Source organism: Pinus tabuliformis, chromosome 8, assembly GCF_031772625.1.
Source record: "Pinus tabuliformis cultivar Carrire ecotype Pingquan chromosome 8, CPIR1, whole genome shotgun sequence".
In the NCBI taxonomy this organism is placed as follows: domain Eukaryota; kingdom Viridiplantae; phylum Streptophyta; class Pinopsida; order Pinales; family Pinaceae; genus Pinus; species Pinus tabuliformis.
In genome coordinates, this window is record NC_142294.1 from 1,341,411,110 (window position 1) to 1,341,433,586 (window position 22,477).

Below are 22,477 nucleotides of genomic sequence, written 5' to 3' on the forward strand. Positions count from 1 at the left end.
TGAGGAGACATCGTGCTGTAGTCAGGAGGACAACAAGAATTGAGGGGCAGGATCCTTGAGGTACCCAACCTCTTGTATTATACCTTGCTACGGGAGCCCCTTGTATTATATCAATGCTCCAAGTCCATCTGGCCACTGAATCTCGGCTATCCAATCTGCTATCTAGTTGTCCCTTCATCCATCAAGGGCACAAATCATCGAGACTCCTGTCGAGTTGTTCACAGCTCCACTTGTGAACAACTCTCAATTTTCCCAATGCTGCTCCTCCGCTACTCTGGCATTTCAGCTCACTATGGTCTTCTTGTGCTGCAACGATGAAGACCAATATAGGGCATGGGGGGCTTCCACCTATTACTGCAAGATGTCCATCTCCTACAGTGAACACGGGCTAGGAGGATTTTCCATCATCTACTGCAAAATTCCTTCTCTACATGCAAGTCTCAGACTACTTAATCATGCTCCTGGTTGATTAGACCCTTGAGCTCCAACAACTGCTAGGCTAACAATCACCTTTGTCCATCAAGGTGTTGGTATTATTATATAGGTGTTGTCCTTGATGGCAACTCACTCACAGGTCAGTTCAGATTTGATAAAGGGCAACTCACATTGTAACAGATCAATTCAGAGGTAACATGGCATTGGTACAAAAGAACAAGATGATGGAACAAAGGTCTATTGATCAAAATCAAGAAGTTGAAGGAAAAGGATGTTGTAAGGTAGCTTAAGCTGTATGCACAAGTTAACCTTGTCAAAGAAGCGTATACATGCTAGTTCATAGAACAAAAAGAGCATATATATGTATGCACACACTTTCATAAGAGGAAAAGCGTGTATGGGTTGGAAAAACAAGGAAATTCAAGTTTAAAGAATACCAAGGGTCAATACCATGGTATTAGCCCACAATATTGAACGGAGTAACGACTATTTGATCCCGTCCAAGAATACCACCGGTTCTAAGTGTTGTTTTGGTTCGAGGTATTGAGAAAGGCCAAAAACAATATAAGGAGGAGAAGATCAAAGGGCCATGTGTGCAAGTAAAGGGGTTTATTAGGAATACTTCTATCTAAAGTATATTTTATGTTGCAGGGGCTATGATTATGATATAATTTGAAATATTGTGTGCACCTTGAATTCAATGTTGGATCAGGATCATGAGACCTGAAATGACTTATCATTGAATGATCTGATATTGGTTGGGCTAGATCTAATTGCTTACACATGTTTTATTGTTTAATGTCATGATCTGGGTATGTCTGAAATTTGGAATAGCAACAATGTTGTAAGTTAGTATTTGCATATCTATATGTTGGTTCGCCTTTGTGAAGGTGCGTATACATGCTAGTTCGAAGCTCCCACTTAGTGTATGCAAAAGAAAAGCCTGTTATTCAGAAATGACTGATCTATCTGATCACTGTTGCTGGTTTACTGTTGTCTGTCAATGATGTCTTCTTGGATCTGAAAGTAGAACTCAATGCATCAGGAGATTGTGTCTAATTGATTGATTGATTAAGTGAGAAGGGTGATATTTGCTGCTGACCATCTAGATCTCTGTATTTTGACAACAGATGTTCAAAATATTACTGGTTGGTACATATTTGATTAAGAAGTTTTTATGATTCAGTAGTTTTGGAGGTATACGCAGGTTTGGTTATAGGAAGTAGCGTATACATGCAGGTTGGGCTCATTAAAGTAGTGTATGCATTCTGATGTATGATTTTTGAGGTTGCAGTTGGTTATGAATGATGATGCAGATTAAACATAGTGTTATGGTGATAGTGGTCTGACTATTCAGATTGACTGATTATTGGTTGATGCAATTATTGTTAGAGTTTGAGCTTCAAAGTTTCTGAAGGGTCCAGTGTGAAAATTTGATGAAACGAGACCTTCATATTATGTTTTTGTGTACCTGGAGCATCCAATCTGAAAATTTATGAAACCTTGTCCCTGGAGGAAGAGAGAAGGTCATAGCCTTCTGTAGGACGACACCTACGTACTAGGCTGACACCTACGTACTAGTAAACAGATCGGCTAGTGCAAGAGCTAGGGGGTTATAGCTCCCTTCCAGTAGAAGCTGGAGAACGAGAGAAGGTTGTAGCCTTCTGCAGATGGGTGCCTGCATATTGGTATGTGTTTGCATCAGTACAAGATTGTAAACAGATTTTCTTTATATTAAAAAAAGACAAAGACGGCAACAATAGGTGGTTTTTCTCCCGCATTGGGTTTCCACCTTAAATCTTGGTGTTCATGTTCGCTGCTTATGTGTGATGGTTTATTATGTTATTACTGCACATAGTTACTATATAATAAAGTACTGATGCATTGATGAAAGATCAACACATGATGAATTAACAAAATCATAAGTTCTCTGGGTATACGCTAGTTTCTTTAATCATAGTTGCGTACACACGCAAGTTCACTTCACTGAAGTAGCATATATAAATCTGATTGGGAAATGAAAAATTATTGAATTGTAAATATTGATTCACCCCCCCCTCTTAGTATTATTTCCAACACAAGGTACTGCACTTCGGCTCCAACATGGACACTGTCCTCCGGTAGACCATAAGTGTCCAATCTCGTCCACACATGGGCTTCTCTCACATTGCCCTCCAACAGTGCACGAGAGACCAAGTCCACGCTATAGCATCTGCACCTAGTTAGGGCATCTTCATACCTGGGAGATCCTTACACATGGCTGCCCACAAACTTCACCAATCTTCCATGTGTCCTTACCTAGGACACCATCAATCCATCGTACATGAGTCGATTTGCAACATACCTTGTTGTTGTCCTCTTGCCTCTTGATCTAATGTGACTGCTGTCACCTTGGCTGCTTGGTAGGCCTCCCAACAGTTCACATGGGATCCACCAAACAACTCCTAAGGGCTGCTATAATCAACACATCAAACAGATCCTTGCAAGAGTCAACCCTTGACCCAATACACCTCTAAGCATGCTGTTGTTCACCACGCTGCACTATCTCTGTGGGATCTGTCACTAGGGCATCTGATCAATAGATCTGCCCCCTCTCCTTGACTCCCACAGCTGCCTATCATCTGATCCAACCAATGATCCAATACATGGATTGCCAAGTGTGCCCACCTTTTGTTGTACAAGGTCCTTTATGACAACATGTCTAGGGCACCTTGTCACCTTAACAACTCACAAAGATGACAAGCACATCTGTCCAACCTAGGATTGATCCTCTAGCATCAAATTCAACACTATCTCATCAACATACCTCTGACTGTGAGTGCTGTTGTAGTTCCTCAATGGTTAGGGCACCCACAAAATTTTGTCACAACCCTAAAACACTCCAACAGGCACCTAGAAGACTGCGGCTTCCTCTCCACAAGATCCTCCTCCCTTCATTGCTATAGATGGCACACTATTTCAGCTTGTTAAGGACAACAATCCTCACAAAACTCTTCTATAGGACTGTGGCCAAATAAGCAAACACAGAATAGGACTGTGGCATCATACCATAGGGAAGACAGTCCTAAAAAGTCCATGCACAGGTATCAGATTCTCCTCAAGGTATGCAGCCTCCCTTCTAGCTCAACTCAGACCCAAAACAGAGATAAACAACACCACAAATCATGCCCGAAATTGCCTCTAGGCCTGCGGCCTACTTCCTATAGCTTCTCAGCCTCATCACAGGTGTATGTATGCCCAAAAACTAGACTTTTATCTCACCTTCATCCTCCTCCTTAGGCTTGACCTATTTCAGAGAAAATCCTATGAAATGATGCACTCTTGGATGCCCCAAATGAGACTTCACGTCTCCTATATATAGCCTTTCAAGGCCTCCACGAAAACAACTTGAACCGACACGTCTAATTGTGATTTACTTCAAGTTGACAATTTGAAATATCCATAATTACCATGTCAAATTCAAAATTCATTTTATCCCATATGACAACTTGGATTCGGACGATTTTCGATGCATTGGAATCGTCTTTTCGAGCACTATCATCCTCATCCATCACATGCCATGAAATCATCATGGTTTTGTCCCAAAACATGATGGGTGCCAAAACCCCCAAGCTTGGTCCTCAAGCCCACAAGACCATTTGTGGTGCTTTGACCTCCAACCCTCGAATGCTAGGGCTTGGAGTACCTCCCAAGGTACACAAAAATCAACATGATGGAGCTCTTTACCAGAGCTTGCCTCAACTCCTCCTGCTGCAAGTCAGCTCACATCCTATCCCAATCTTGTAGCTTGTCTCTACCCAATATACTTGGACAAAAACTTGCCACTTGTCAGAGACACTGTTTAGTGCCGATCTCACTAACTCTGTTGGTTCAGGCGTTGGCCCAACAATTGCAAGCTAGGCCCAGAGCTCCTGAATCGTGGTGAGGAAGGGATCTATGCCTTCCCCCTTCTGCATCTTGATACATTTCAACTTCTACTCCAGGAACATCTTTCGCTGCTCAGAAGTGCCCTGATACAGTGTGGCGAGAGCATCCCACATCTCTTTACCAATATCCTTGCTAGCTATGTGTGAGATAATATGGTCTTGGACTGCATCCAGGATCAACTGCTTCGTCCACACCATCTCCTTTCTATATTCCTTCAGCTGATCCGCATCCTAGGGAACTGCCACAACATTGTCTATCTAGAGCTTCAAGCCATATTCATCTTAATAAGAAGGACATCCTGGCCTTGCAGATGACATAGTTGGAGGAACCCTCCAACCTATCCTGATCTCTCAGCCTAATTGTGGCCATCTCTAATCAAGTTGAAAACTCCCTCTTTCCATGTGCTCGACTGCTACTTTGCTACTCACACTCCCTTCTAGAATGCGTGGTCCTATAAGCTGCTACTACCAATATGCAATTGGAAATTCGAACTTCCGAGACTCGAAGTTCCCTTCCCTCTACTGTATGTGCTTCTCTTCCACTCGACGTGGATTCTGCTTCTACAACCTGTAGCAAAACCTTCTGCGTCCAACCTCTGCGTCCAAACAAGAATATGCTCAACGAAAAACTAAGCTGTTGCTGCTCCCTCTGCTTGCTAGAATCACTGATCTAGGAAATTCAAACTTTTTTTGCCTCCTGCACTCAAAAAATCGAACTTCCCCAAGCAGCTCGGTCTGCTTGGCAATGAACTGTGCTGCCTCTAGGAATTTCGACTTGCTGCCCCTTCTAAGCAACGAAATTCCCTTCTCCGCTTCTTAGCTTCTCAACTGATCATTCACCCTCTGATACCATGTGAAAATTCCAATACAAAATCCTATTTCAACAACTAGTATTATTTCTCCTAACTGATAAATTAATTATTCAACTTATTGCTATGACAACATCGAAATAAACACTCTACAACCATCAAAAATAAAACTGCGGAAAATAAATAGCGCTGGAACTGAGAAAATATTAGCGCACACATAAAAATAACACTGATTTTTGGCCAAAAGTCCCCTAAAAAAACCTAATGCGGGAAAGCCGATGCAACAGATGAGGGTTTTATTTAATTATGCTACAGTGGAAATCTGAGTACATCTATGGATGCCCAACTGGAAATCCAAACAACAAGAATATTTGGGCAAAATGATTGAAGGGAATTACCCTTCCTCCACAAGCAATCTCGACACAACCAACCTTTAGAAAACTCGGCCTCTTGAAGCCTCTGTGCTGCTCTGCGCAGTCTCTTTGATGTCAAGTCTCCAATCAGTCTTCGATGAAGTCATTTTGCCTACCTTTGTTGAGAAAATTGTCTCTCCGACATTTTGGAACCTCTGCTTGACCTTTGGAGCTGAGAACAAATTTCTCTCCAGCAAATTGAACTACCAATCTGAAGCCACTGTGCATTTCTCTGCACTGCCTCACTGGGAATAACTCAACCCTCACTAGGAAGAACTCACTCCATTGTCTTTGTCTAGCATTCAAGTCCCTTTGGGTAAACTAATATTGTAAACTTTGTTGGTCGCTTTTGAGCATAAAGCTTTTTGCTACAAGGTAGTGTCTCCATATATTTAAAGCTAACACTACAATGACTAATTCTAAATCGTGCGTGGCGTAGAGTTCTTCATGAGGCTTTAATTTCCTTGAGGCATACACTATTACTCCTCTGTCTTGCATTAATATGGCACCTAATCCTTGTTTGGATCAGTGTTGCAGGAATCGCCCCCCCCCCCGGATCCGAGGCCGGAATCGCGTCCCGTACGGAAGCGTTCCGGAACCTCTCCCCGAAGCGCGATTCCAAATTTCTGAAGCGCGATTCCTTTTTTTAAAAACGATTCCTGGAATTCATGAAGCGTTGGCCCGGATCCGCGCTTCGGAGGGCGCTTCGGGCCTCCGGAAGCGCAACGCTTCAGGCCCGGAAGCGCGCTTCCAGTAAACTCCGCGCGGGCAGCATATAACTCGGTTTTTTTTTTTAATTTTTTTAAAAAGTTCACTTAAGTTAGCATGAGGGGGTGGGTTAGGGTGAGGTTAGGGTTAGTTTAGGGTGAGTTTAGAAAAGAATAAAGCCCCCATTCTCTTCTCATTTTCTCACTTTGAGTTTATGAGAGTTGGAGAAGAGAAGAGAGGAGAGGAGAAGAGAAGAGAGGAAAGGAGAGGAGAAGAGAGGAGAGCTTGGAGGAGTGAAGAAGGAGGAGCTAGGAGAAGGAGGAGGAGCTTGGAGGACTTCATCTACAAGAGCTAAAGAGGTAAGTTCAAACCCCAAACTCCCTTGTTTTCTTGAAAAAAAAATTGTATTTTGCTCCTCCCTCTCCTACTCTTTCCCATTGTCTCTACTTGCTCCTTTATTTACAGGTTGTCCACCACCTATATCCATATTCCAAGATGGTGTTCTTTTGGCTTCTATGTATCATTCCACTCTTGGTTTTAATGATGGCAAAGGTGAGGAATAGAGGGGAAGAGGAAGGGGATGAACTTGGTGACCCAATGTATGATGAGGAGGAAGGGTTTGAAGAGGAAGGGGATGAACTTGAAGGGGACACTGAAGCACAAGATGGGAAAGGTACATCAACACCCTTGTGGAACTATGTGACCAAACTTGATGGGGGAAAGGGTGGTGGATCTTACAAATGGATGTGCCCTCATGATTGTCATGGAGGAAGACCATATTGTGGTTCATATACCCGTCTGAGGAGGCATCTTTGTGGGGTGCTGGACAGTGATGAAAAAAAGGGTTCTGTGGGGGTACAAATTTGCCCAAAAATTTCAGCTGAACAAAGAACAAAATACATCCAAATAGAGATGGCTGCACAACAAAAAAACAAGAAACAAAAAACTCATTCTGAATCAAGTTCAACCTCTAAATTTGGTAGTTGCCCATCTCCTCATGGTACTTCTGCAACCTCTGGAGGTAGAAGAACAATAGGGGATTTCCTTAATGTTGCTGGGAGGGATGATGTGGATGGAAAGATAGTCCGTTTTCTGTGTGCTTGCGGTGTACCATTCAATGTGCTTCGCTCTCCCTATTGGCATGACATGGTAAAGGCCATCAATGAAGCCCTAAAAGGATACAAGGCCCCCAACTATGAGAAAGCTAGAACAGTGTTATTAGAAAGAGAAAAAGCTAAGGTTCAAAGAGCTTTGACACGTTTTACACATGAGTGGGTGGATTCTGGGGTATCCATTGTATCAGATGGGTGGACAAATATTAGAAACCAACATTTGATAAATGTTCTTGGTGTTTCTTCTAGTGGTGCAGTATTTATTGCATGTCATGACTCCTCCTCCATCAGTGCAACTGCACAAAACATTGCAGATCTCCTCTTGACATCAATCAAAGATGTTGGTCCGAATAATGTGGTTCAAGTGATCACAGATAATGCAGCAAATTGTAAGGCAGCAGGAAAAATTATTGAGCGTACTCATCCACACATCTTTTGGTCTGGGTGCCTGGTTCACACATTGAACCTTTTGATGCATGATATTGTGAAACACAAAGATTGTGGGTGGATTGCTGAGGTTTACAGGAAAGGGAAGCAGCTCATTAAATTCATCACAGGGCATACAAGGGTAAACTACTTCTATGGCACTTTCTCCAAGTTGCAATTGCTTAAAATTGCAAAGACAAGATTTGCTAGTTATTACCTCACCTTTAGGCGGCTAGTGAGGGTGAGACAAGCTTTAACTAATCTGGTGTGTGCTGAAACATGGGATGAAATTAACACTGACACAGATGGTGCTAATGAAGTCAAGGACACTGTTCTTGACAGTTACTTTTGGTCACAGGTTAAATATGTTTTGCAATTCACCAAACCAATTTATTACATGATCAAGTTTGCAGATTCAGATCGACCAGTAATTGGGGAGGTGTATGAGCAAATGGATAGCATGTTGGGGCAGATTAAAGACATTGTTGAGCCTAGAGATACCACCTTGTACAATTATATTCGTGCAGAGGTGGAAAACCGATGGGAAATGCTAAATGTTCCATTGCATGCATTAGCATATGTTTTGACACATAAATACTATCATCCATCATGGCTTTCAACACCAGCACCTGGGGGGGGGAGCAGGAAAAAACCACACCAAGATAGAGAGGTTCACGAAAAATATATGGCTGCATTGAGTAGATTAATCCCTGATAATGAGGAGGCTGCATTGGTACGGAGACAGGTGAGCAACTATACGAGCAACACTGGTCCATTTGGGAGCATGCATGCAATTCAAGATCGAGAGCATTTTTCTGCTCTTGAGTGGTGGAACATGCATGGAGGGCCTACTCCACTTCTACAGAGTTTGGCATTGCGGGTGCTATCACAGGTGGTAAACACTTCTTCTGCAGAAAGGTGTTGGAGCTCTTATTCTTTCATCCACAGTGTTAAAAGGAACAGGTTGAATTTAGACCGGGCAGAGAGCTTGGTTTATGTTCATTACAACTTGCGATTGTTGTCCCATTACTGTGAAGATGCAAAGTCTAATAAAGACTTGTTGACTTGGGACAAGAATCCAGAGGAGACCAATTTGGAGGATGGAGTGTTGCGACTAGAGCAAATAGAGGAGGCTCTTATCCAGGTATGTCCATTGTGGTATGAATTTTCCAATTTTCCCTTATAAAGCATTTCTCTAATTCATGTTTTTAATTTTTTTGTTAACTAGTGTTTTTTTTTTTTGCATGAATTTTTTGAGCGATTCTAGGATGATGACACGGGTCTTGATATGCCACCACCCCCACCCCCATCTGGTCCCTTGGTTTCTAGGTTCCATGGTTCAACACCAACGGCAGGGGGTTCTTCTTCATCAGTTCCAGTGCCACGACTTACACAGGGACCATCTTCTTCATTGCCACCACGTGGAGGCCCGCCATCACGTTCTATTCGTGGTGGAAGGAGGAGAGATTAGTAGATATATTCACAATCTACTTCTTTTTGTCATAGATTACTCATTAGACTTGTAGACTTGTGAATTTGAATTTTGAACCTTTTTGGCTTGGCGGTGATCAAGTGACATATTTTGTAAACATTATTATTTAAATTTTGGACATGACAAATGTTGACAGTTGCTCACTTGCTAGATAAATCATAATATGCTCTATGTTTTATGTTTTATAATATGCTTAAATGTTTTATGTTTTATAATATGCTTAAAAATTTGATGTATGTTTGTAATAGCTAGAATATAGATGATTGTTGTACATACTAGTAACTACAATGGAATCATGGATGCCATATCTATCTTGATTTATGCAAAAATATGCATGTTTTCATGTCTTCTACAATTAATTTGGTATTTGGGATGTTTGTTTTGAGTATAAATGCAAAAAAATATAAAAATATATATATATATAGCAGACGCTTCCGCGGACGCTTCGCTTCCTAGATTTTTGGAAAATGACGCTTTCGCGCTCTGCGCTTCCGCTTCGCGCTTCCGCTTCGCTCCCGCTTCGTGCAACATTGGTTTGGATGCATCAGTACATACTGTAAAGACTTTGTCCACATCAAGTACTCGCAAGATTGGTGCACTGGTCAACAATCTTTTAGGCTTAGAGAATGCCATGTGATATTGCTTAGTCCATTCATCTCTAACTCCTTTATGATAGAGGGTTATGATAGACTTTGCAATTTTTGAGAACCCTTCTACAAACCTTCGATAGTATTTGGATAAACCCATAAAACTTCATACTTCATGTGCATTTTTCAGTGTCGCCCAATCCATGATTGCTTTTACCTTCTCAAGATCTACGGAAATCCTTTCAGTAGATATAATATGATCTAGGAAATGAATTTTCTTTTGAAAGAAGGAACACTTGGATAACTTTTCATATAACTGGTGTTCCTTGAGACAGGGTAATACTATTTGCAAATTTCTTCGTGCTCCTTTTAATTTTTGGAGTAGATGAGAATATCATCTAAGAAGACTTGTACAAAATGGTTGAGATACTTGCGGAAAACACTATTCATAAGATTCATGAATACTGCTGGTGCATTGGTCAATCCAAATGGTACTATCGTGAATTCATAATGCTTGAAGCGTGTTCGGAAAGAAGTCTTACAAATATCACTTCCTTAATTCTTAATTGATGATAACCTGACCATAAATCGACTTTTGAAAAGATAGAAGCCCCTTTCATTTGGTCAAAGAGGTCATCAATTCAGGGCATTGGATACCTATTCTTTCTGTAACTGGTAGTTACTTTGGAAAAGCATCTGGAAATTCAGATAACACCAGATATTGCTCTAGGATGGCCCTTTGTCCTTGCTTACTTCCTTAACTAAATATACCTAACAACCTTTTCTTAGGAAACACTTCATTTTCATTGCTAAGATGAAGCGTAAAGATACTTTCCTCTTAATACCTTGGATTTGGATTGTCTTTCCTTCATTATTTATGCAGAGAATTCTTTTCCCATAACAATCTACCCAAGCTTGATGAGCTTTTAAGTAATCCATCCCTATGACGAGATCATAAGTTCCTAGGGTTGTGACATATACTTTTAACTTAGTTGAACAAACCCTTAGATCAACTTTGCATCCTTCAACACTTAAATCTATAGATTGAAGTTCTCCTGAAGCCATTTCTACTTGTCTAAAATTGTTTTGTTTGCGGGCCGCCAACCCACTTTTATTTAATGCATATGGTGAAATGAAACTATCAGTAGCACCAATATCAAATAAGATTTTGAGTTTTATGCTGTTAATAGTACTTGGGGACTCCACTACAGTGTGTTGATGTTCTGCCTGGTTGTTGTTGACTATTGGATGGATTCTATGATTGGGTATTTGATGATGGTTCTTTTCCTTCTCTATGCATTATACTTGACGAGGCTTCCAGACAATCACATTGAAAATGTGGTCCTCAACATCCTCAACAATGAACCTTGGGTGATCCCCTTGAGTCAGATGCTGAATTTCTAGAAAAGGAGCTTTGTCCTCTTGTGCTACTTCCTCTCACACTTCTTCCTCTATTAGTAGTTCCTTGAGAGTTCCACTTAGTTGTGTTAGATCTTGACGATTTTGTAGATATACCATTAACTGTCATGGGATTTTGCTCCTACTCCTCTTGGGGAAAATCTATTACGATAAGGAGGTGGTCTCGAGCTACTTCCCCTGAAGAAGTTCCGGGGAGTCCTCCCTGGAAATCCTCGCTGTGGGGGCCTTGTCGGCCTGACATCCCTTTTGATCACTAGATGCTATTTTGTATAGCGGGCATATTCAACTGCCTCTGCTACTGATGATGACTTCCACATTCTAATTATGGCCCCGATTCAAGGATTTAGTCCATACACAAAACACTTAGCTTGACATTCATTAGTATCTAGATAAGTAACGTATTTGACGAGTTCTATAAACCTCATTTCATATTCTTCTACTGTTTTGTTACGTTGGACTAACATGTGAAAAGCTCCAACATCTTGCTCTTGAAAGTAAGGTGGTAAATACTTTGCGCAAAATATTTCCTCGAACAACCCAGGGAATGTTGTCTGTTGTGAGATGCAATTGTCTCTCTAGATTTGCCCACCAAATCAAGGCACTTTCCCTTAGCTGAAATATAACGATATTTGTCTTAGAGATGGAAGACAATTCTCTTAGCGTGAAACATCTTGTCGTTCCTTCCATCCATGCTTCATCAGGTTCTTCGGCTCGCCCTCCTGAAAATTCTGGAAACTTAATCTTTTGCAATTCTCTAGAAACCTTTGGGTCCCTTTGAATTCTCTCCCTCAAGGTGAGGGCGTTCTTCCTTGGTATTGGCTGTTGGCGACCCTTTTAGTGTTTCCAAGATGGCTTCCAATGAACACATTATAATGGTTAGCTCAGGCGCTGAAGCGGTTGGTGTTGATGATGGTATTGGTGGTGGAGATGGAGATGGTGATGGCGATTTTGATGGTGATGCTGCTAGATAATGTCGTCATTGATATGTCTTTACCTTTGTAGTTTTTTCCCGAACACAAAATATCGCTATAAGTATCTGAGGTACAATTTAGATTAATAAATTCAATTTCGTAAATTCAAGCTCATATGCAGGGATAAGTTTTCTGCTATTATTACATACAAGTAGGTGTCACTGATACTAAGGTCAAGGAGGGTGGAATTGTTACTTCCTTGTCCTAATGCATGGTAATATATTCTGATGCGTAATAATGCTTACAGAGATCTTCCTAGTTCATAGTATTACTTCGTAAAACTACCTAACATTTTCTAATCCTATTATGCTCATGGAAGGGCTATTAACTTTAGATATCTTCATTAATGACATGATTAATTCTCTAATTAGCCTAACAAATATATAGGCCTAGAAGCTTTATAAATAAGATATAAAAATATAGATCGACACCTAAAACTAAAAATGAAGACTTGAATTTATTAACATATCTTTATATAGATAGAGACCTAAAACTAAAAATGTATATGATATGAAGACTTGAATTTATTAACATAAATTAGGCAATCAACGTTATAAAGATTATTAAGGAGTAATTTAAATTTAATATCTATAAGGAATAATTTTGATTTAAAGGAACCTACGTCTTAACACATAACAAATTGGCTAAATTTAATATTCCACATAGTAACTAAGAAAAATTCACGAAATGGTGTTGGAAAAATTAACCTAATCAAAATATTTTTTTTTGCAATACCCCTTCAAGTAGAAAACAAACTTATTAACTTTGGAAGTAAATAGATACTTTAAATTCATATAATATTGGAAGTTAATAAATACTTTAAATTCATATAATATAATTTCAAAACTAATTTGTTTTCAAAATTGGCGATTATTGTTCGTTTTGCAGAGTAAATGGGAACCAGGCCGATATTCTTTATTGGCAGGTTTTGTTGAAATTGGGGAGACTTTTGAAATGGCTATAGCAAGGGAGGTGCATGAAGAGGCTGGAATAATCGTAGACGAAAGCAGCGTAAGGTGCTAGTAATTTTTACATATTTTCAATTACTTTTGTATCTATATGCCTATGTTTTCTCTAACCATTTTAAATACCTTGCACTGTACTGACTTTGGATTGCCTTTTTCTTCTTTGTGCAGATATATTGCTTCTCAGCCATGGCCTTTCCCATCATCTCTTATGGTAGGATTTATAGCTAGTGCAGAAAAAAATGAATCTAGTGCCTCTAAAGTTTCACCAATGCGACGCGAACAAGTAGTACCAATTGATAACTCAAGCCTTTCTTCAATTCGTGACGTTGATTCTTTGCCAAAGCCTGCTGTAAATGATAATGAGTTAGAGGTAATATATTGTCTTAAAAATTCATCCAATTTACATGTGGCTATCAGAGTCACTTTTGCTTGTTTCCATTTTCTGGGTTTACAGTGAATCCCTCCTAATTCTAGGTATTTCCTAATCTTTCTACTATCCATGGAATCTATTTAATTGCTAACAGCCTAGCTATAGCTTCTATTTCAACGAACTATCAAGTTATCCATCTATAATTCTGACACTTTTATGCAAGCGACAGTTTTTCTGTTATTAAAACATGCCTAGGAGTTTGACTCTGGGATGTATTCCATAATTTATCAAAATATCATGCAATTTACACTTGTATTGAGAATATTGTGATCTGTCACTTACAAAGATGTTAAGTACTTGTGATTGGGAGCATAAACGAGTTTCTGATGTATCATATACCACTTTCAGAGATTATATTTTTATACATCTTCTGTTCCCATTAGGATTCATTCTCCACCATTGGTATAGCCATTGTAGATTTGTCGAATTTGGGGTCTGTTGTCGCGCGGATTGACACGACAACGCTCAGACCGGGGGCTGTCACTCTGATCCCCGGTCTCTCCGTTTAAGCCTGTCTCCCACGGCTAAGGGGGGTAGACCCTGAGGAAAGATGAAGGCCAACTACCAAACAGTTGGGCCAGGAGACGAGATGCACTAAAAGACTTGACGAATTGAGCAGACCAGTGCCTTAAGAGATCTAAATGATTACTAGCTAGATGATCGAAGAACATGAACCACGGACAACAACCATTTATTATCAGATGATCAGAACAATGCCTTAAATATCCAGCAAAAACCACAAAGCTCTTCGAATGACGATATCCAGCAAAACTAAGAGAAATAATTTCGCTTCAAATAACAGTAAAACCATATATCTAATTTGGATTCAGATCTCAGCGTGAAAGATACAGCATAAATAAAAGACTGAACTGGCAAAGACAATTTCCGCAATATTTTTTTTTTTTTATTATTATTTAAGAAAAGAAATTTAAAAAATTAATCTAAAATAAGGCTAAGACAAAAAAAAAAAAAAAAACATATATTATTTTTTTTTTTTTTTTTTTTTTTATGACAAAATTTAAAGCTACTTTAAAATCTAAATAAAACAAAACATAAAATAATTACAAACTATAAAAGAAAATTCTAGAATCTAACCATAAGAGAAATAAACTAAGCCTAAACTATTTCAAGATCCCCTTTTTTATTTTATTTTTATATTATTAAAATCAAATCTAAAATCTAATTGCAATCAAAATTAACGCTGATACATGAAAATTTTAAGGACTCTAAACTAAATAAAATAAAATCTAAAACCATAAACTTAAACCAACAAACTATGTTCCTAAAACTAAAACTACGACTACACTAAAGACAGCAGCCCAAACGCATCAAAAAATGAAAACGCAATGGTCACATATGCGTAAGTTTGAACAAGCCAACCCTAGTCGAAGACGTGACCACGCATTTGATGCCCAAACAAATCGAAAAATACCTGCCAAACGAAAGGAGAATACGCGAAAGAGAAATCGTGACCTGGCCGGCGTGAATCAAACTGCGGAAAAGAGATGCGAATCAAGCTCAAACACGCAGACGAAGGCTTGGGGCGAGGTTTCGATTTATCACAACATCGATGCACGCGGGGGACTGAAAATTGGATGCAGCAAAACCAGAAATTTCGGAAACAAAAATGAGGCAGGGGTTTCGCTTGACGGGAGCAGAGATTTGAGAAGTTTGCTGATCGACTGTTGATGAGAAAAACCGATTTATCTGAGGCGAAAACCCTGACGGCAGCGTATTTGGCAATGAAACCAGCAAGGTGATGCAATCAGTCGAGGACCATAAACCGAAAAAAGGAAAAACCAGCGAATGAGGAGGCAAGAGAAATGAAACAGTAACTAAGTCGTATCACTGAAAGAAGGAACGCTGGGTGAAAGCTAATCAGGCTGTCTTCAGAATTTCTGTGTACAGGTGACGTCCAGGGGAAAGGCTCGAAACCAAAAAAAATTTAAACACGCCAAACAAACACAATCCACGCTGAGGGAAACACGAAATCGAAAGGATTTGGACCAGATACTAAGATTTCGGAGTGAATATGGCTCAAAATATATCGAGATTTGCGTTCTAGAAATCTGTTCTATACATTTACCAAACCCTTCATAAGTCAAGCTCGAATTTGTAAATCGACTTTCTGAGAGATGTATCAGCGTTCACGACGGACTTACCTGATGCCTGCATGAGATAACGTGTTGCTCATTTCACATTAATCGACCATGTTGAACATATGAAGTACCTGGTTCCTTTTACTCGGTGACAAAACAAAATTTCACGCTTATGCCAGCCTCCAAAGAAAGCACTTTTATTCTCAGGACAGCAACACTATAATCCTGAAAGACAGACAACAAAATCTCGCAGATATATGCAGAATTTCAGAGTAAAACCCTCGAAAAATTAGCTAGAATAACAAAAATTACAGCTCTGGACAGCCAAATTTAACAATAATTGCAGTAGTACTTTTGAAATATCAGAAAATTTGAACTTTACTATGAATCAGAAGGAAAATTTCTCAATGTAAAACATGAAATAAACTTTAACAGATTAACCCAGGGCACAATCAGCTGGGCTCTGCACAGAACAGCCTGTGGGAGTCGGCTGGTTCAGCCCAGAACTTCCCCAAACGCCCACAAATACCCTGCACCTAAAGGTTTCCTGCACACTTCAAGCAAACATCAGCAAAGAGGGCAAGAAATGCCGCTAGAATTCAAGGAATAATGGAGATACCTGCCATTATTCCAAAAAAAAAAAACCTACAACATTCAAACCCTAGCACATGAGCAAGCTACCTGTACCCACAATGCTCTGAAAACCAGCTATTATTTACTGCTGAAAACTGAAATATGCAGAAAAAATGAAAACCTCACAGCAATTCCGGAGAGTAACACCAGCCAGTTTGAACCCCAAAGTCTTTTTATTAATCAGAAATCAGTTTACAAGAGAGCTTTCAGTACAGACTCACAGATCAGATAAACCTCTAAAATGACCCCCTAAGACCCTATAAGAAGGAAATGATCCCAACGGCTAGTTTTGGGTGATCCATGTAGAACTTATCTCGACCGTTGATGAGGATCAAGACACCTCTTGATCTCATCCGTCGATTTTATTTAAAAATGATATTTTGCATGTGTTCACAAAAAATATTATTATTTTATTATTTAGGGTTTTTGCTTTGTTTTATGAATTTTTTATTATTTTTTTTAAATTTTATTTTAATATTTTATTTATTTTCTAAATGGATCATTTGAACCAAACCGTTGGAAACATCCCCTAGGACCTAGGACCTAGGACTCACGAGGGGATTTAAACATTTCTCAACCCTCAAGACACATTACATCATGACTTTTACAATTTACATCTTAAGGGGACGAACCCACTTTATCATAGACCCTCATAAACCACCCAGTTCTGCGACACAACTATAATCTAGCAGATTAACACGCTAGGATTCTCCTAAAGTCCTAATAACAAAATGCATCCCGGCTTTGGGGTCGGGTTTGAAGGAAAACTCTGCCGATCCATGGATCGGTGAGACTAAAAACCTCCCGGGACGCAGATCATCATTAGAAAGTTAGGTCCACCTAGGCAACTTTACATACATGACTCTGATCTGCTTAGATTATTTACAATTCAAACATGCAGACTGGGTTTACAACAAAATGATCAAGCTGTCGATGACTGTAGGCTGGCACGGACATGTCGCTCAGGAGCTACCCTTCTCTGCCAACAGAAAGGAGGTGTACTGCATGGGTAGTTGACCAGTAGTGGTCAACATCTGGCTCTACTTGGGGACACGTTGCTGCACTGGTAGGAATGTGAGAATCCAGAATCTGCATCCATACAACACACAAATAAAAATAAGTAGCGTCCATTCCCAAATCATCATATGCATTAAGTACAGGAAAGATAAAAGCTCTTCATTTATTGACTAACTAATAACATGAAAAGTAGATCTAATCCTAAAAACAGAAATGAAATGCTGAAAAGACAAGGAGTAGGGATAGAAATACAATACAAAAGATGCCCCATGGCATCAGATATCATCTCTGAAGAACAGCTTGAGCATTTGGCCGTTCGCTGGTAGATGAAGTGGTTCACCATCCAATCTGCTCAAGTGGAATGAGTTTGGTCCAGCTATGTCTCTAATGATGTACGGTCCCAACCACAAGCTGTCAAACTTTTTATGCTTTCCTGGTTTTTCATTTTTGCGATCCCAAAGTAAAACCATATCTCCAACCTGCAAAGATCTAGATCTAGAGCATTTATCAAAGCTTCTCTTAATATTAGATTGATTTTTACATATAGTTTCAAAATCTGTCCGACGAGTCTCATCTAATTCCACAATCTGATCTATCCTATTCTGAACAACATCTTTATCAGTGGAAAAATTTTGGAGAAGCTGATAGGCTGGCAATTTTAGGTGCACAGGTAAAGTAACATCCAAGCCATAAACCAATTCAAAGGGAGATTTACCAGTAGATTTCTTCTTAGTAATTCTGTCTGCCCACAACGCATACTTGATTTTGCTGTCCCAAGACTTCTTGTTATCTCCTACTATTTTCTTGATAATGGTTATGAGATTTTTATTACTTGATTCAGCCAAACCATTACCCTGAGGATAGTAATTCGATGAATGAGATAAGACAATGCCATATTTGAAACAAAAAGATGTAAACTCTGAAGAACTGAAAGCTTTGGCATTGTCAGTAGTGATCTTAGCGGGGACACCAAATCTAGTAATGATATTATTCTCAATGAAATCCATAATCACCTTTTCAGTGGCATTCTTAGCAGGAATGGCTTCAACCCATTTAGTGAAATAATCAGTAGCAGTCAAAATCCAAGAGTAGCCATTGCTAGAATTTTCATGGAACTTCCCTATGAAGTCCAGACCCCAATGCTGAAAAGGTGCCTCTACAATAACAGGTTGTAGAGGAAGGGCAGCAAGCTTCTGCTTCCCAGTGAACCGCTGACAGGCTTGACACGTTCTAACAAACTTGTGCACATCAGAAAAAATCGAAGGCCAATAATAGCCAGCTCTCAGGATTTTGTGGGCGGTAGTTCTAGCAGCATAATGACCACCACAAAATCCTGAATGAAAATCTGAAATTAATCTTTTGGACTCAACATCGTCAACACACCGAAGCACTATGCCCTCAGGATTTCTCCATCCAAGGCCATCCTTCATAAGGCAGTACTTAGTGGCTTTTAGTCTAAGAGCCCTTCTCTTATGAGCGACTAAGTGATTAGGACATGAAAGATTTGTCAAGTAGTAAACTATGTCCTTATACCATTCATGCTCTGCTAATCTTCTCAATTCTGGTGAAGATAGGTCGTCAAGGCAAAACAAACCAAGAGTCCTTTCATTACTTTCCGTTAACATTTGAGCTAAACCTTGGCCTTTGATCAGCTTGGTGGGTTTAATTTCTAAATCATACTCCTGTATCTTAGTAACCCACCTAGCACAAGTCCCTAAGCAATCAGTCTGAGTTAAAATGTCCTTAACAGCAGAATGTGGGACGAAAGCAATGATCCTAGAATAACCCACATAAGTTTTAAAATGCTTGAGAGACTTGACCAGGGCATAGGCCTGCTTTTCCATGGTATTGTACTTCAATTCGGAGTTTTGAAGTGCTCTACTCATGAAAGCGATAGGTTGCTCATGACCATCTTTATTCTTTTGAAGCAAGACACCGGCAATGGTATCCTCAGAAGCGAAAGAAAAAATCATGAAATCTTTGGAGTAATCAGGACTAACAAGGACAGGAGCTTTCGCGATAGCAGACTTGATTTCTTGGAAAGCCCTTTTCCCCTCTTCTTGCCAGACAAATTTCACATCTTTCTTCAGAAGACTTTGAATGGGCTTAGCTATTTCCGCATAATTCGGGATAAATCTTCTAATAAAATTTATCTTTCCAAGGAAAGACTGAAGGGACTTGAGGTTATGCGGGAGAGGGATCTTTTGAATTGCTTCGACTCGTTCGGGATCGATCTTGACTCCTTCCTTAGAAATGATATGACCGAGTAATTTCCCTTCAGTTACCCCAAAAACAGACTTAGCCGGATTCAAAGAAATTCCATATTCTCTACATCTATCGAAAACTTGCCTAAGATGATCTATATGACTGATACCATCTTTGGAGAAAACGGTAAGATCATCTTGATATATTTCGATAAATTTGCCGATTAACCCTTTAAAGGCATAGTCCATGGCCCTCTGGAAAGTGGCTCCAGCGTTTGTTAACCCAAATGGCATTCTGATGTATTCAAAAGTGCCCCATGGTGTTGTGAACGTGGTCTTGTGTCGATCTTCCTTTTTGACCCAAACTTGATTATACCCAGAAAAACCGTCTAGCAATGACATCATTCCAGACCCAGTTACTCTTTGCAACAAAGTTTCCATTTTTGGCAAAGGGTAATTATCTTTTTTGCACGCTAGATTGAGGTTTCTAAAATCAACACAAAGTCTTATTGTACCATTCTTCTTCTTGACAATCACCAAATTCGAACACCATGTCGAATGCCTAGTTTGAGCGATGATTCCTGCTGCAAGCATCTTCACAAGCTCCTTTTGGACCAGGGGGGACAACTTAGGATTAATCTGCCTAAGTTTCTGCCGAAAGGGTTTAGCATTTTCGTCTTTTAAGGGAATAGTATGCTCCATGATATCTTCCCTATAGCCCTTCAACTCATCATAGGAAAAAGCCAAAACATCTCGGTATTCACGAAGTAAATCAGTTAACTTCTTCCTTTCCTCCAGACTAGTGCCTTTACCGATTTTAACCATTTTCGGATTTTCAAAAGTACCAATGTTAATTTCAAGGTACTCGCCTGGATCCAACTTGTCTTCTTCTCTCAGCTTCGTGGCATCATGCCGATCAAAATGTTGCTCTAAGGCAACTACATTTCTGGGAGTAGGGTTTATGATATGTCCATGATCTAAAGAACCATCCTCGCCAGAAACTACCCGGAAATCCTCAAACTCATCCAAACGATTGAGAAAACGAACGACTTGCTTTTCATCATTAAAAACTTGCCAATGTTCTGAGTTGTCTGGGACAGATGGTCTGAATATTACCTCCATTTTAATTTTATCGTTAATTAACTCATCAGACAACTGGAAAGTGGTAGCAGCTACGGCAAGTTCATCTGCCGAACTATTCAGCTCTCTAGGAATTGCTTCAAGGTTAAGGGCATCGAAATGTTCCATAGTATCCCACACAGCATTTCGATAGTTTCTTAATCTCTGATTTCTACATGTGAATTTGTTCTTAAGCTGCATGATAACCAGATCGGAATCCCCCTTTATGCTAAGCAACTTAATCTTCAAGGCTTTGGCCAATTCAAGGCCCAACAATATGGCTTCATACTCAGCGACATTGTTGGTTGCTTCAAATTCTAGACGATAGGCAAACTTGAATACGTGACCAAGGGGAGACTTAAGCACAATTCCAGCACCTTTACCATGACTAGAGGACGCACCATCAAAATACATATACCAGACTTCATCCCTAAGATCTTTAATCTCATCATCGGGAGGAATTATGAAATTGGACATGATAGCATAGTTCCCGATGTCAGATTGTTCTCTAATTATTTCATTACGAGGCTTCTTAGGATCTTCAACATGAAATTTCCTCTCAGGCTCTCTATTTAGTCTAACGAAACCGTCACCGCTAGGAGAAGGAATCATAGCATATGACCAATTCATCTGAATGCTTCCTCCTAGATCAGAAGCCCACTTCCTAGATAACAGCATACCCCAAGCATCAGGTACATCAACGACAACAATATCCATAACCACCATGATGTCTGGGTAGACCGAAAGATGAACTTGCAAATCCTTAATTAAACCATGTACCTCGATCTTCTTAGAATCCATGGCGCATATATTATAGTAGGGTCTGGAAACTCTTAAGTTAAGCTGTTCCATAACCCTTTTAGTCATAACACAAGCAGATGCGCCTGAATCCAACATGCAGTTATTCAATTTATACCCATTGACTAATAAGGTGATAAAGAAGGGTTGATGATCCTTGTTATCAGCATCTACGCTATGCAGATAAATAGGAGCATCATGATAGTCAACCTCACGAATCTTCTGCTGAGAAGCGTTGACTTGAGGACCCTGAATTGCTTTTAGTAACTTGTCCCTTTGGGAAGGGATCTTAGCGATCTCAGACACGGGAACCCAGATTTTAGCATTATTAAACCAATTCCCCAAATCGACATCTATTCCAGAGTTTATACCAGGGCTTAAAGTTCGAGGAGGAATTTGATTTCCGCTCTGATCTTTATCCCTTCTCTGGTATGTTAAACCCTTATCTCTAGCAATTTCCAGAATTTTCTCGGGAGAGGGTTTCTCACCATATAACCTGGCCAAAATGTCATCTTCGCTTTCAAGGTTATTTATACCAAAAGCAGATTGAGGATTCACAACATCATAGCTCCTTTCCTTAACCTCTATCCAATCATTCATGGGCAAAGGAAACTTGCTCCCTACTACGTTTATGTGCTCACCTGTCCCAAGCATTCCATTATCAAGAAGTCTTCTGATAATGGGACAAGAGGACTCTTCGTGAAAATCAGCACAAGCACGACAGTAAGGAGGAGCATCATCCACCAGGTTGGTAAGCGGATTAGGGGGCCTTTGCTCACTAGATTGACCCTTTCTTTGCCAGTTACTATTTCTGTTATTATTATTTCGAGGCCGAAAATTTTGCGGTTGCGCTCTTTCCATTTGAATTAACCTATTCTGCAAAGTGTTTATCTCCTTATTATGATTGATTT

General features: G+C 39.8%; 1 protein-coding gene across 14 annotated transcripts in view; it reads left to right on the plus strand.

Moving 5' to 3' along the window:
- The window catches only part of LOC149240432 (nudix hydrolase 19, chloroplastic-like), a 391,868-nt gene that overhangs the window by 138,840 nt on the left and 230,551 nt on the right, over nt 1-22,477 (plus strand). For 13 of the 14 annotated variants that reach the window (XR_016246532.1, XM_089373698.1, XM_089373701.1 and 10 more), the window contains 2 exons: nt 13,187-13,314; nt 13,435-13,636. The exons of the other annotated variant lie outside the window; for it this stretch is intronic. Coding sequence is in view for 12 of the 13 variants with exons in the window: in XM_089373698.1 (XP_089229824.1) it covers nt 13,187-13,314; nt 13,435-13,636 (330 nt within the window). In the remaining variant the exon portion in view is untranslated. The remainder of the gene's footprint in view (nt 1-13,186; nt 13,315-13,434; nt 13,637-22,477) is intronic. 14 annotated transcript variants of the gene reach the window in all.